At 32.4% G+C, this 15,530-nt stretch overlaps 1 protein-coding gene and 1 long non-coding RNA gene across 2 annotated transcripts; one reads left to right on the plus strand and one right to left on the minus strand.

Annotated features, from left to right (window-relative positions):
• Positions 1 to 159: 159 nt before the first annotated feature.
• LOC146914078 (uncharacterized) lies at positions 160 to 4,534 on the minus strand. The gene is made up of 5 exons (XR_015013883.1): positions 4,395 to 4,534; positions 4,212 to 4,281; positions 3,929 to 4,029; positions 2,351 to 2,986; positions 160 to 506 (listed from the first exon to the last, which is right to left on the minus strand). It is a non-coding gene; the product is annotated as an uncharacterized LOC146914078 (long non-coding RNA).
• A 1,918-nt stretch (positions 4,535 to 6,452) lies between these two features.
• Positions 6,453 to 7,234, plus strand: LOC146914079 (17.3 kDa class II heat shock protein-like). The gene has a single exon (XM_085717007.1). The coding sequence runs from the start codon at positions 6,472 to 6,474 to the stop codon at positions 7,102 to 7,104; it is 633 nt and encodes a 210-aa protein (XP_085573133.1). The 5' UTR covers positions 6,453 to 6,471; the 3' UTR covers positions 7,105 to 7,234.
• Positions 7,235 to 15,530: the final 8,296 nt, after the last annotated feature.

Below are 15,530 nucleotides of genomic sequence, written 5' to 3' on the forward strand. Positions count from 1 at the left end.
CTAAGTTTTTTTTTAATTACATAGGGTCGAAGCCTGAAAAAGAAGACAAACTAAACGTGGGGCAAGAATCCCCTAACATCGGCATCAACCAAAAGAGAGAATTGAGCTGGACAAGTCACGTAATAATAAACAATATCGGCAATCAAGGAGCATCCGAGATTTACAATGTGACAATCGAAAACAAAGAGTAAGGATCACAGTACAAAAATCCCATACGTCGAACACTTTGTAAGCACAACGGTGGTGGGACTCAAAGAAATGGAGCATTGATTGTAAGCAATACTTGAAACACACAAGGTAGTTGATTTCCTTGAACATGGGTAATCGCTCCAACATACATGGTGAAGTAAGAAGAAGAAAAAACACAAACCTTATCCGAGTTGATACTTGCTTGCCGTGAGAATATAAGGACGATGAAGATCACTGATACTCCTTTCTCGTACAGGTAGTGCTCGATCGAGAAGAAGTTTTTGTAAAGTGAGAAGGACGGTCAAATCAAACGAAATCTACAAAAATCAAATCAAAAGTGAGGAAGGGAAAGTGTTTTAAGCCATAATAATGATAATTGGCGGTGGTCAAACAATGAAACTTAAACATCATGATCTTCACAAGATATGCACAAGAATATATATATATATATATATATATATATATATATATATATATATATATATATATATATATATATATATATATATATATAGCTACGGTAACTCAAACTAAAATGGCCGGAAAAAAGTACCATACGTTAACCTCATTAAATGGATAGTAAAATTTAAAAATAAAGTAAAGTCATTGTAGCTCATACAACACTAATATGGAAGTGAAGAAGAGTGAGCAGAATCAAACAACAAGTTTAATTTTTTGTGTTAATGGTGAAAAGTTTGAGTTATCCAAAGTTGATCCATCAACTACTTTGCTTCAGTTCTTACGTACTCAAACTCAATTCAAGAGTGTTAAACTCGGTTGTGGTGAAGGTATATTCATCATATATATTGAATTTTTCTGGCTTCTTTGGATTTGGTTTCGATATTTTAATTTCAATAAGCTTGATAATACCGACTTGATAATTATTTTTAATTTCTTTGTTTGACTTTGTATTATTTTTTTAAGTTTCAACAATTTCGATATCGATTCTAATGAATTATTCTTTCTTTATGTTTCAATATGATTGATATAATACTTTTTATGATTCCGTAAGTTGAGTTGGTGAAATAAACACATCGTAAGCAAATATATAATACAAGAGTTAAATATTAAAACTCTGATTGCTTTAATCATAGTTTAAGGCCTAAGGAATGTTTATATATACATGTCCGTACCGGTTCCTATGATCCTTCAACTATATCAATAATTTTTGTTCATATTGTAAAGAAGAAGAAGAAATTGAAGCTCTTTTACCACAAGATTTGAGAAAAGAATTGGAATGTTATCTTTTGTTTTTAGAATGTAATTACTATGTACTTATTAATATGTAAAATGTTTTACAAAAACATTCAATCATATCTCAAATGCGAGATATTTTACGAAAACTCGAAAAGTATAATAATACCGCAGCCGACATAAAGAAAATAAAAACAAAAAGGAAGGCTACCCTCAAAATTAACTAACAAAAGGCGCCTACGAACACGACGACAGCCCGAAACACTACTTACTCCAAACCTACTAAAAACCCAAAGAACCGGAGGCACTAAAAAGGGCTTTACACCAAAAACTACAACAGACATACACCAAAAATACAAAATTGCAGCAAGAAAAGTTAAAATCGATGTCTAGAAAACCAAATTTGCAGCAATATTAATATTCACGTAATCTAAATTCACAGTGAAATCAGTTCTGCATCCACAAAAACCCGGGATGTGGAAATTGGAAAGCTCGAAACATGCGATGCCAAATTGAAAGCATAAATGGAACTCAAAACACACAACAAAGGTATACAATTTTCCGTTCAAAAAATGGTATACAAATCCAGAATACGTAAATAAGCAAACTCGTGAATTGAAATAAAATGAGGGAAAATAATAATAAGCTATACAATTAAGCTATCGTATTCGTAAGATTTCAAAACGCGTTCAACAACAATTGTGTTCGGCAAACGCGTTCAACAACGATTTGTAAGATTCGTAAGCTAGACAAACGCGTTCAACAAATAAATCATACGATATTGAAACGATTGTGTTCGGGAATCATGCGTATAAACAATTAAGCTATACAAAACCTATAACATTCAAACAGATCTTACGATATCTTACGAAGGAACACAAAATAACACAAAATCGATCGGAGAAAACTCGAAGGGATGGAAACCTTGAAGAGAAGTTAAGAAGAAAAGAGGAAGAAGAAGGCTTACGATATTGAAACGAGATTGAAACCCTAACAAAATCCAAGTGAGGCTGCGCTGCGTTTGGTAATTGGAACGAGATTGAAACGAGATTGGGAACCGTGATTGTAATTGGAACTCGAGATTGAAACAAGATTGGGTGAGCTTGGACGGTGATTGAAACTGAGATTACGATAGTGAAAAATGAGGAAGGGAAAGTGAAATACGATAGATAATGGATTGGTCAAAGTAAAAGTTTGTTTTTTCCTTCGTACAAGTTCACACCACCGATGTGAAAAAAATAGACAAAGCTTTCGCTCTAATTGCGAAAATGACACCGCGTTTTTTTCCCTTCATTCCAAATATCCACCGATGTAAATGGTACATGCTATTAAGAATTCCCCTCATGTGCATATATCAATCGATGTAAAAACTCACAAGGTGTATATTTCCCTTCGCTATTTTGAGACCGATGTGAAAACTAAAACCCCCATGATGTAAAATATATATTTTGTAGTAGTGAATAGTTATATTTAGTGACAACTAATTATTAACGAGGACAAATAAATGTAGAGATAAGAAAACTTATCGGTCTTTAATATTGTTGCGTAATTTGGCCCCCGATACAACTCTATCAATATCCTCTAGCAACAACTCATGTTAAACCTGCAAAATAATAAACCATTATTATATAACCTTAGGTGTGACAACGTCACCGTCCTTCAGATTTATCCATATCATACACCCAAATCTTCGTATACAATTTGCTCTTCTCGAGTATAATCATATACGAGGTTCCAGTAACAACTCAAGTTTATCTCGGGAAGGAAAAACATAAAATATGAGAAGAAAAGAAGAAGAGAAGGTTTTCACATTCTCATGAAAGTGGTATATTTTCTATATTAAATAGTGTGCTTCGATAGGTTAAAGTTTTGACATATCAACATGTGGTCAAAATAATAGTGGAGTAAAACACGGCTTATTTGTAAGGTTGATTATAGGGTTATGGACCAATTAAGTCCCTCACCATCACATCGCCCGAAAAACACTTTTTACATGCCCGATGTAACTATAGGTGGTGTGATATGACCACTACTTTTCACATCAGGTATGTACCCGATGTGATATATTATTTTCCACAGCAGTAACCTCACACCGATGTGAAAATTATAATAGGGCCTCCGAATTGTCGGGGACAGCCCTGCATAAATGCCATAGAACTGATAGAGGGAGAATTTACATCTATAGAGCTAAATGAATTTTGAGAAAATTCAGGACTGTTTTGAGTCAAACATTAGGTTCCTCACTTTAATGAACCAAGGGGCATGATACTTAGAACCTATATATTAAATTTACTTCATTCTCCAAAATACATCAACTGATAAAATTTTGTCTACCTCCTTAAAGTTAACTTTTGAAATAAAATAAAACTTTAAAATTTACATCATGTTTTGAGATTTTGGATGAATTTCAATCCTCATTATTGGATTTGATGCAAGATCAGCAACACAAATATAAAAAATGTAAGATGTTGCCAATTTAAACATTTGGTTTTGCTAACCAATGCCCTAAGGGTAATGGTTAAGGATGGAGGAGGGAATGTACCACCTGCAAGGTGCTAGAATCCTCCACTAGCTCAGAGTTTGTTGATGTCGTTTTCCTCATTTTCGCGTCTTGACCATCGTCTTTGGTAGAATTTAACAAACTACCTAGATAGTGTAAACAAGTTAGCATTTTAGCACGTAGAATAAAAGCTACAATCCAAATAAACAAGTTACAGAAGAAGTACATAGATGGTGTAAACAAGTTATTAACCGCAAAATGAGCAACCCACAATCCAAATAACACCAAAAAAGAAACTAACATAATGATTTAGATAAAATTTATATACCCTTTACGAAGATAGGCCTGTGACAAGGTAGGGTTTAATTGAATAGCTTCATTAGCATCTGAAACAGCTTCTGCAAAATACAGAGAAGTGATAGTGAGGGAGTGCAGTAAAAGAGATTAAAAAAGAAATATGACTCATAACAAAAGCAACTCGAAGCACAAGAAACTTATCGAATTCACATACCAGGGTATTGATATACCGCACATGACTTTAGAGTCATGATAATACTGCCGAGGAACATGGCCTCTATCGACATCTTCCCAAATCAACTCATATTTTTTAACATATCCCTTCCCTAACATGAATCATATTCTATTTGAAGGTTACTTGTAATGAATCATATTGGAAGTTACTTGTAATGAACATAGGAGATGTTATAACCCATGAGCCCTTGTGGTGTGTTGCTCAAAGCATATATTTAGCCACTATGACTACCATTATGGTCAGCAAATTTTAAGGAACAAACGATGTTTACGTGAAAAATAATAGGTAATAGGTAGTTTAGCCAAATAAGCTTAGACTGAGTCTAATTAAAGATATGATCAAAAGAATTGGACCAATTCAAATATAATACAATAACAATAAGAATAATAATAATAATAATAATAGCAGCAGCAGCAGCAGCAGTGAGGTCTCAATTGTTGTGAATTCAAAAAAAAAACACTGGCACATCTGGAAGATTATTAAACGGATGTGCTTCCAAAGATTTTTTCAAAAGCACGTTATCAAGCTACATTCAACAAAAATAAACACAAAGATTAGCAACTGCTAAAAGTACATTAATCAAGCATCAAATTACCTTATGATTATATATATTGAATTACAAAAAAAAAAAAAAAAATTGCAAACCTTAGATTCATTAACATTGATGGGAAGACTTAGAAGATACTGTCAAGAAAGTGCAACATTAATTTCATCATCAGTTGCAATCTTGAAGTTGCTCTTTTTCATTACCTGCGTAAAGAATCAAATAATTTAAGTTTTCAAATATATATATGCAGTGATTTTTTTTCTTTCAATCAGGCTCTCAACTTTTTTTTTCTTCATGTAATCAGAATCATTGATCCAACTTGCTTTATGGACCTTTAAGACTAATTAATCAAGAGAACTTGAGCTCGATTCCCGGGTGAAACAATTTTTAGTCAAATTTTACTTACCTCTTGGCTGAACTCCGGATCAACACCAAAAAAATCGCACATGATATAATTTGGGATTTTTTTGCATGATATAAGTTGTGATTGGTTCACGATGTAAATAATTTTTAAAATGATTATGCATATATACCAATTAAACTCATTATATTAAGTATAGAAGTCTCTAAAATACCTCAAACAGGTAAGCGAAGAAATTTTGTTCAAGTACATCAATTTCTTTAGAAATTAAGCCTTGTTGTTCCAACTTGTGTGCCCAGATACGGGATCAAAAAGTGAATACAGTTGCTATAGATACAATAAACACATAAAGTAATTAATTCCAAACATATTTTTCTAGTTATATATGTATGAAAATAGTAAAGAAAATAATAATACATACCATCATATCCTCAAAAAGTGATCACTTATTTTTTAAATGTGATTTTTATGGGCATCTTTGGCATCTGATTTCTGAATGATTAGGAATAACAATGGTTCCACATGGTACTTTACAAGATTATACTCTTCAGTTCGGTGGGTTAGGGAGATTCTCCGAAAATTAAAGTCGGGATTTTAATATTACCTGGATTTCCGTACTTTTCATTATTTGGAAGGAGCGCAATGCAAAGATTTTTCATAATAAGACCGATCATCTTCTAGCTTTATCTGAAAAGGTCAAACTCTAAACTTATTGGTGGTTAAAATCGCATTACATTTTGTTCAATTTTGATTACTCTAGGTTGGACACTTTGTTGTGTTTAAAGGTTGTTTCTTAATTTTATTTATTTTAGCTATATGTTGTAGCTTGGCTTGTATTGTGTAAGTTCTTGGATTTTTAAGTTTCCTTTGGTACATAGAGACTTATTTTTGTTTATTAATCTATTCTCTTAGCCTTTTTAATGAAAAAGATTAAAAATTTTTGTTGGAGTAATAGGATTTAGTGTACAAAAATCCTATATTTAGTGAGTTTTAAAAAATAAAAAATAAATTGGGGGAACCGACTTGAAACAAACAAAGCCTATTCTCCTCCAAACCCTATTCTCGTCGTTTATATATACTGCTACTAATAAACCCTATTCTCAAATCCCTACACATTGCAACTGTTGCTCACCCAAACCCTATTCTCAATGGTAAAGATAGTGCGGAGGTCACGGAGGAAACCTTCTTCATCGTCGGAATCTAAATCTGACGATTCATCGTCAGAAACCAACTCATCTTCGTCGTCGGATCACCCTCCTCCTCCTCCACCTTTCAAGAAGAATAAACCATTTGAACCTGAAGCTAAAAAAGAAAAGATAAACCCTAACGAGAAAGTCTCTGATAGTGATGAACCACATGTTGATAACAAACCAACACCAACCATGCCGGAACCGTTGTTACCATTGGTTGATCCTAGTTTGATGGCTGTAACCACCCCTACAGACGTGAAGGAATATCAAAACTCGTATGTGTTCGAGATGGACATGCCGGGAATTAAATCTGATAATATCAAGGTTGAAGTTGAAGATGATGATGTGATTGTGGTAACCGGCGAAAGGAAGAGGGAAGAAGGTGGTGGTGTCAAGTACCTGAACATGGAGCAGAGAAGAAGGTTTGGGAAGTTCACTGGAAGGTTTCTTCTTCCTGAAGATGCTAATGCGGATGCTGTTTCGGCTGCTTGTCAAGATGGTGTGCTTACTGTTACTGCTCTCAAGAAATTGCCTCCACCTCAGAACCCTAACAAGCCTAGAAGAACTATTGAGGTTGTTAAGATTGCTTGAATGAAACACTATTTTATGAATAGTAATGATATGTGGTTACTGTGAGACAATGCTATGATCATAGTTGATGCAGAACAAGTTAGTGGTAATTTTGATTTCTTACGTGGTTCTGTTTCTATGGTTTTGATTTGTGATGATACATTGATATGGTAGTTTTATTTGCATTATTAATATATCTAGCACTTTTATTATGAAGGCGTGTCCAAGTATCTAACATGTATCGGTATTTATTTCTCTTTACATACGATCACTTTTATTTTCTAAAATTATAACTATGTTTATTTGTTCATACCATGTTTGTGATAGTGCTTCAGTTATGTCATATCATGGGGTTGGTTTATACAAAGAGGATGGACATTTCCTTTTATATATAGTAAAAAAATCTGGTTTAAGACGTTCATACCATGTTTGTTGTCTTTTGTTTGAGACTTTTATCCTATTGTACTGTTAGTATAGAGTAATATATCTATATACTATATATAAAAGGAAACTATATATAAAAGGAAATGTCCATTGAATTTACCAATTTGCCCCTAGGAGGGCATTTTGGTAATTCAATTATTGGAGGGTGGTTTTTTTTTTAGGGTTGGCCTGTGAATTTTCATTTTTGCCCCTAACCAATTTTTTAAAATTATTTTCTAATTTTTATATTTTTAATAACTTTTAATTATTTTCCAATTTTTATATTTTTAACTATTCTTCAATTTTTCCTCCCAAATTCAATTGCTTCTACATTGCCGTTGTGGGAGATTAAGGTATCGTTTGACCCGACTTTTTTCAAACTTCTCTACATTTTTAAGGAGAAGTTAAGCCGAATACAATATCAATTAAGTACTTACTAAAAAAAATACTTTTTTTGAACGCATAAAATTGGATGGAATGAGCTTTGACCATAACATGTTGAATGTTACTTTAAAAAACTACTTCTCGACAATTTATTTGACAAACACCTCTTTTCACCTCACGCCGGGAACCTTTTCTTTATTTTTTAATATTATATTTCAATATGTTTTTTTCTTCCATTTAACTTTATTTTTTTAACCGTTCCATTAATTTTTTAAGGAGATTCCATTTAGTTTTATTACCTTTTTTTTCAAAGGAATTTTATTATCTTTTTATCACTTATATATTTAATTTCAATATCGTTTAATCATCACAATCTCACAAATATTTTTATTCACGCTGTCATTTAATGATCCCAAATATTTTTACCATCTATCCTTTCAATGTAATCTTCCGTACCGAATATTACTAAGCATATGTGAAGAGACCGAATATTGCTCGGTTGATATTACTTTTTTGACGTCAAAGAGATTTTTTTATTTTTTAACGGTCAAATTATTAATAACCAAGTTCCTACACAAGACGCTAAAGAGTTTAATGTGTTTCTTTCGTTCATTTTGTGTCATGTAAATATTGGTGTTAATCCCTTTTTGGTAACTCTATGACGGTAGCGCTCACTTTTATAATTTTAACTAATATGTAATTTATGATGTTTTTCTCGCTCTTGATAAAGCTTTCATAAATATTTTGATAAAGATTTATAATTTTTGTGCAATATTCATTAATTTGTTCATTTTTCCTTCGAAACAATTTTTTTACAAAATACGTTACCGAACCCCATGCCTTAGACCATGCATCACAAATATTTGGATTATGCGACCTTCATTCTTAAATTTACGAAGAATGGTAATATTCCGTAATTTGAACATCTCTCCTTTACAACAAGTTTTTTAAAAGTGCGTATAATTCACATGAAAGGACTCGATACTAAATTGCGGTTAATATCTCGCCTTTGTTGTAGATCATGTGAAATGATTTATATACGTTGAAACTGAAAGGCAAAATGATATAAATCAAGTAGATTGGCATTCAACTATCCGTACGATTCGAAGTTTGTTCACCCGAAAGGACCGGATACTAAATTGCGCTTAATATCTACCTTTGTTGTAGATCATGTGAAAGGATTAATATACGTGGTACTAAATTTTAATATCTCGCCTTTGCTAGGGGTGACAAAAATACACATGCTCACGGGTACCCGTGGGTAAAATCTGTCACGGGTATGGAGCGGGTAGCTAAACGGGTATCCACGGGTATAATAAACGGGTATTTGACTACACATTATTATGTGGACACAGACACGGATTGGAGTGTATCCATACCCGGTGGCGGAGCTAGAAAAAAAAACTAGGGTGGGCCATTAAAATTAACCATAGACCTATAATTGAATTATTTAAATTTTTCGGGTGGGCCACTACATCACTTTGCGGGAATTTGAATCAACCGAAACCTAAAACCGAAATAAAATTGTATAAAAGCTCGCAAAATAGACCTATAATTGAATTATCTAAATTTTTCGGGTGGACCACTACATCACTTTGCGGGAATTTGGATCCACCGAAACCTAAAACCGACATAAAATTGTATAAAAGCTCGCAAAATAGACCTATAATTGAATTATTTAAATTTTTCGGGTGGACCACTACATCACTTTGCGGGAATTTGGATCCACCGAAACCTAAAACCGACATAAAATTGTATAAAAACTCGCAAAATAGACCTATAATTGAATTATTTAAATTTTTCGGGTGGGCCATTACATCACTTTGCGGAAATTTGGATCAACCGAAACTTAAAACTCGACACAAAATTGTATAAAATCTCGCAAAATATACCTATAATCGTTGATTTTTTAATTTTTGGGGGTGGGCCGTGGCCCACCTCAGCCCATGAAGGGCTCCGCCATCCATACCCACGGGTACCCATACCCGATAATAAATTAAGCAAATTACTAATATATCTTTATATATCATATCTTATTACTTAAAGTTGGTACCTTATTAAAGAAAATTTTACCGCCCACCTAAAAATCCTCAATAATAACCTATTTTTAATTCATCTTATTAAGTTCACCGTTTCCACTTCATTCACATCATAAAACATATACATTATATAAGAATCATGAATTTTCTATGAATTATGTATGATTTATGAAATTTTGAGTGGATTATGTATGGATGTTTAAAAGTTGAAGTTTTTTGGGAATTAAAAAACGTTATTATTTGTACCAAAAAATAAATAAATTCAAAACTCCATGGGTACCCATGGATACCCATGGATACCTCAATACCCACGGTACCCGTATAGTGGGTACCCACGAGGATACGGGGCGGGGACAGGTATCATATTATCCGTACCCATGGGTATCCTTTGACATCCCTAGCCTTTGTTGTAGATCATGTGAAAAGATTTATATACATTGAAGCTAAAACACAAAATGATATAAATTAGGTAGAGAGGCTTTCGGCTATCCGTCCGATGCGAAGTTTGTTCACCTGAAAGAACTGGATACTAAATTGCGATTAATATCCGCCTTTGTTGTAGATCATGTAAAAGGATTTATATATGTTGAAGCCGAAAGTCAAAATGATATAAATCATGTAGCTTTGGTAATAGGGTTTTCATTGGTTAGGCTTTGATAAAATAGTTAAAAGTTTTTAAAAATATAAAAATTCGAAAATAGTTAAAAAAAATCGGTGAGGTAGCCCTCAACCAAGCAACACTAAAAAATTATATGCATTCGAGTAACAAAAACAGACAAACAGACATAAAATATTACTCTAAATGTTAATGTGTGTGTTTTTTGGCTGAATGAGATTGTAACGCCCTCCTTTTATTTAATTATTTTTTTTGAGGGATTTTATTTAATTATTTTTATTAAGTTAGAATCTATTTATGTGATTTATTTTAAATATGTGAGGTGCTAGTATTTTATTAAGTGACATTATTCTATTATTTATTAGAATATGAGAATTATTAGTGTAAGTAGAATTGGAGGTTAGAATAGAAAGAAGAATAAGTTATTGGACCTAAATAGATTTAGGAAGAGTGAGTAGTATTATTAATAAGGAAGCTTAGGTTAGAAAGAGTTTTTACGTTAAACCGCTTTTTGGAGAAAGAGGAGAAAGAGGAGAACTCGGAGAGAGAACCCTAGGAACGAAGAATGCCGCTTTTGATTTCGGAAAAATTATCTAAGGTAAGGGTGAGACTATCTTTCACTAATATTAGGTCCGTGAATCATTAGATTTCGTCTAACATGCTTTAGGTTGAGTTTGTAAGGGGAGTCTCTATTCAGGGTTGTATAATCATATGGGTAGTGAAGGGTTTTGTTTTCCATCGTTTTTTTCATAATATATTAATGAATTAATTGATGTTTTCTATCCTGAATATTAGAAGAAGAAAAAAAATTGCATCATAAGTTTTTGTACAGTTTTCTCTCTGAACAACATATTATCGTAAAGTTTTGGCATATATTCATATATTAATAACTTATAAAGTTATATTTAGATGAAAACAAGTGGATTTTGCATTACCAAAAACAACGAAAGGTTTCTGTCTATTGAAAATTGGTTTTGGTTATAAATATTGATTTACGGTTCTACCTATAGACCAATTTTATTGGATTTTGTTATTTCCTCTAAAGATTTTGTGAATCGATAATCCTTTATTTTGTTTATATTTTTTTATGAAGAAATTCATTGCATGAATGTGTTTATTATTATATATAGAATATGGAGCACCTTCGAATTTCTTTTCATGAGTTCGATGCCCATTTGCTCATTTGCTCCCTGTTAAGACAATCACTACATGCATGTGATACCCCTTTATTACCTTTTGGCCATTTTAGGTTATTAATTAAGGTTCAATTTGTTTCTAGAAATTTACTCTTATTTTAGATATACATGGTTTGAAGCTTTGAATTAATCGATTTTCTTTTATATTCAATGATGTGTATTTGATAATTTATTTAATGATGTGTATTAGATGAAATTATTTGATAATGTGTATTTAATGATGTGTGATTTAACGATGTGAATTAAATGTATTATTTGATTATGTGTTATATAAAGATGTGTTATTTGAAGATGTGTGATTTAAAGATGTGTCATATAAAGATGTGCTATTTTAAGATGTGTGATTTAAATATGTGTTATTTATAATGCTTATGTTGATGCGATGTTTAAGATGTTGATGTTTATCATTTGATACCGTTAAGTTATGATGCCGATATGATGTGACTTTATAAGTGCTGCATATGATATTGTTGATCTTATTTAAGATGTAAATGTCGGTCTAAATCAAAGAGTTTGTTAAGTCGTCGAGTCGTTATGAAGTCATCAAGTTGTTAAGATGTTATGTTGTCAAATGTTAAGATGTCATAGATGTTCATGAAGTTTCTAAGACGTAAGATGTTGAGTCCATGCATACTCATTTAAAGATGAGGGCTCATGCCCTGGAGCTTTTGCTCAACCACGACGATGGAGCTTTTGCTCAACCACGACGATGGAGCTTTTGCTCAACCAGAGACGAGGGCTCATGCCCTAGGAGCTTTTGCTCAATAGCGACGAGGGCTTATGCCCTAGGAGTATATTTATGCTCATAAGCGACGAGGGCTTATGCCCTAGATTGGTACCACATGCATTTGCATTTTCATGATGATTCAAGATGGTTTAAGACGTTAAGAGTTGCATAGTCGAGTCTAGATGCATTGTCAAGTCAAGTTGTTAAGTTGTGATGTTTTAACGAATTACTTTGTGATGCCTTTTAGTAAGATGATATGTGACGATGATTGTGACCGTTATATGATGATATATTGCTAAAATGAAATGATGATGTCTATGTATTTGATTGTAAATGTTAAATTATAAGATGTTTATATTGTTAAATATAATTTATGATTTATGAGCTTAATATTATTGTTTGAGAAATCTCACCCCTTCGCTTGAAAATGTTGCTCTTCTTATGGGTAACTTGCAGTAATCAAGATTAGTTGCGGTCGTGGGTGACTATCTCTCATTGTGTCCTTAGGTGCTCGATACGTAACGGGGTGGGGATTTTGATACTATTTTCTCGTTCCTTTACGTATTGCCTTTTTGAAGTTTAAGAATTATTATTGAACTAAGAATTTATGAGATCATTTAAGATGAGGCCTGCGTGCCAAGACTATTTCTATTGTTACACTAAATCCGCCGCGAAGTTTTTAAATATTTTGTTGATGAATTTTTGAAGGATAAATTATTATCTATTTTGTTAAAATTTTATGAATAAAGAGATGTAGCATTCCGTTTATGTGAATTACTTTGATAATTTATTATGAAATTTCTATGTTGGGAAAACGGGGTGTTACAATTGGTATCAATGCGGGGCGGTCCGTCCGGCCAAGTAGATGAGTCGTTGTGTCGCGTCGTCATGTTTTCTAGTTAGTAGTTATGTTTTATTAAGTGATCATGTTTAACCGACTAACTTTGATGTGGTTTTGTGTTTTGTTTGAAGAAGCAATAACTAAATTTATTTTCTCTTGTGCTTTGAATTTCGAGGACGAAATTCTTTTAAGTTGGGGAGAGTTGTAACGCCCTCCTTTTATTTAATTATTTTTATTAAGTTAGAATCTATTTATGTGATTTATTTTAAATATGTGAGGTGCTAGTATTTTATTAAGTGACATTATTCTATTATTTATTAGAATATGAGAATTATTAGTGTAAGTAGAATTGAAGGTTAGAATAGAAAGAAGAATAAGTTATTGGGCCTAAATAGATTTAGGAAGAGTGAGTAGTATAAGAAATAAGGAAGCTTAGGTTAGAAAGAGTTTTTACGTTAAACCGCTTTTTGGAGAAAGAGGAGAAAGAGGAGAACTCGAGAGAGAGAACCCTAGGAACGAAGAATGCCGCTTTTGATTTCGAAAAAATTATCTAAGGTAAGGGTGAGACTATCTTTCACTAATATTAGGTCCGTGAATCATTAGATTTCGTCTAACATGCTTTAGGTTGAGTTTGTAAGGGGAGTCTCTATTCAGGGTTGTATAATCATATGGGTAGTGAAGGGTTTTGTTTTCCATCGTTTTTTTCAAAATATATTAATGAATTAATTGATGTTTTCTATCCTGAATATTAGAAGAAGGAAAAAAATTGCATCATAAGTTTTTGTACAGTTTTCTCTATGATCAACATATTATCGTAAAGTTTTGGCATATATTCATATATTAATTACTTATAAAGTTATATTTAGATGAAAACAAGTGGATTTTGCATTACCAAAAACAACGAAAGGTTTCTGTCTATTGAAAATTGGTTTTGGTTATAAATATTGATTTACGATTCTACCTGTAGACCAATTTTATTGGATTTTGTTATTTCCTCTAAAGATTTTGTGAATCGATAATCCTTTATTTTGTTTATTTTTTTATGAAGAAATTCATTGCATGAATGTGTTTATTATTATATATAGAATATGGAGCACCTTCGAATTTCTTTTCATGAGTTCGATGCCCATCTGCTCATTTGCTCCCTGTTAAGACAATCACTACATGCATGTGATACCCCTTTATTACCTTTTGGCCATTTTAGTTTATTAATTAAGGTTCAATTTGTTTCTAGAAATTTACTCTTATTTTAGATATACATGGTTTGAAGCTTTGAATTAATCGATTTTCTTTTATATTCAATGATGTGTATTTGATAATTTATTTAATGATGTGTATTAGATGAAATTATTTGATAATGTGTATTTAATGATGTGTGATTTAACGATGTGAATTAAATGTATTATTTGATTATGTGTTATATAAAGATGTGTTATTTGAAGATGTGTGATTTAAAGATGTGCCATATAATGATGTGCTATTTTAAGATGTGTGATTTAAATATGTGTTATTTATGATGCTTATGTTGATGCGATGTTTAAGATGTTGATGTTTATCATTTGATACCGTTAAGTTATGATGCCGATATGATGTGACTTTATAAGTGCTGCATATGTTGTTGTTGATCTTATTTAAGATGTAAATGTCGGTCTAAGTCAAAGAGTTTGTTAAGTCGTCGAGTCATTATGAAGTCATCAAGTTGTTAAGATGTTATGTTGTCAAATGTTAAGATGTCATAGATGTTCATGAAGTTTCTAAGACGTAAGATGTTGAGTCCATGCATACTCATTTAAAGATGAGGGCCCATGCCCTGGAGCTTTTGCTCAACCACGACGATGGAGCTTTTGCTCAACCACGACGATGGAGCTTTTGCTCAACTGCAGACGAGGGCTCATGCCCTAGGAGCTTTTGCTCAATAGCGACGAGGGCTTATGCCCTAGATTGGTACCACATGCATTTGCATTTTCATGATGATTCAAGATGGTTTAAGACGTTAAGAGTTGCATAGTCGAGTCTAGATGCATTGTCAAGTCAAGTTGTTAAGTTGTGATGTTTTAACGAATTACTTTGTGATGCCTCTTAGTTTGATGATATGTGACGATGATTTTGACTGCTATATGATGATATATTGCTAAGATGAAATGATGATGTCTATGTATTTGATTGTAAATGTTAAATTATAAGATGTTTATATTGTTAAATGTAATTTATGATTTATGAG

This window comes from Medicago sativa, chromosome 6 (genome assembly GCF_051527215.1).
Source record: "Medicago sativa cultivar Bolivia chromosome 6, Bolivia_mono, whole genome shotgun sequence".
NCBI classification, from domain to species: domain Eukaryota; kingdom Viridiplantae; phylum Streptophyta; class Magnoliopsida; order Fabales; family Fabaceae; genus Medicago; species Medicago sativa.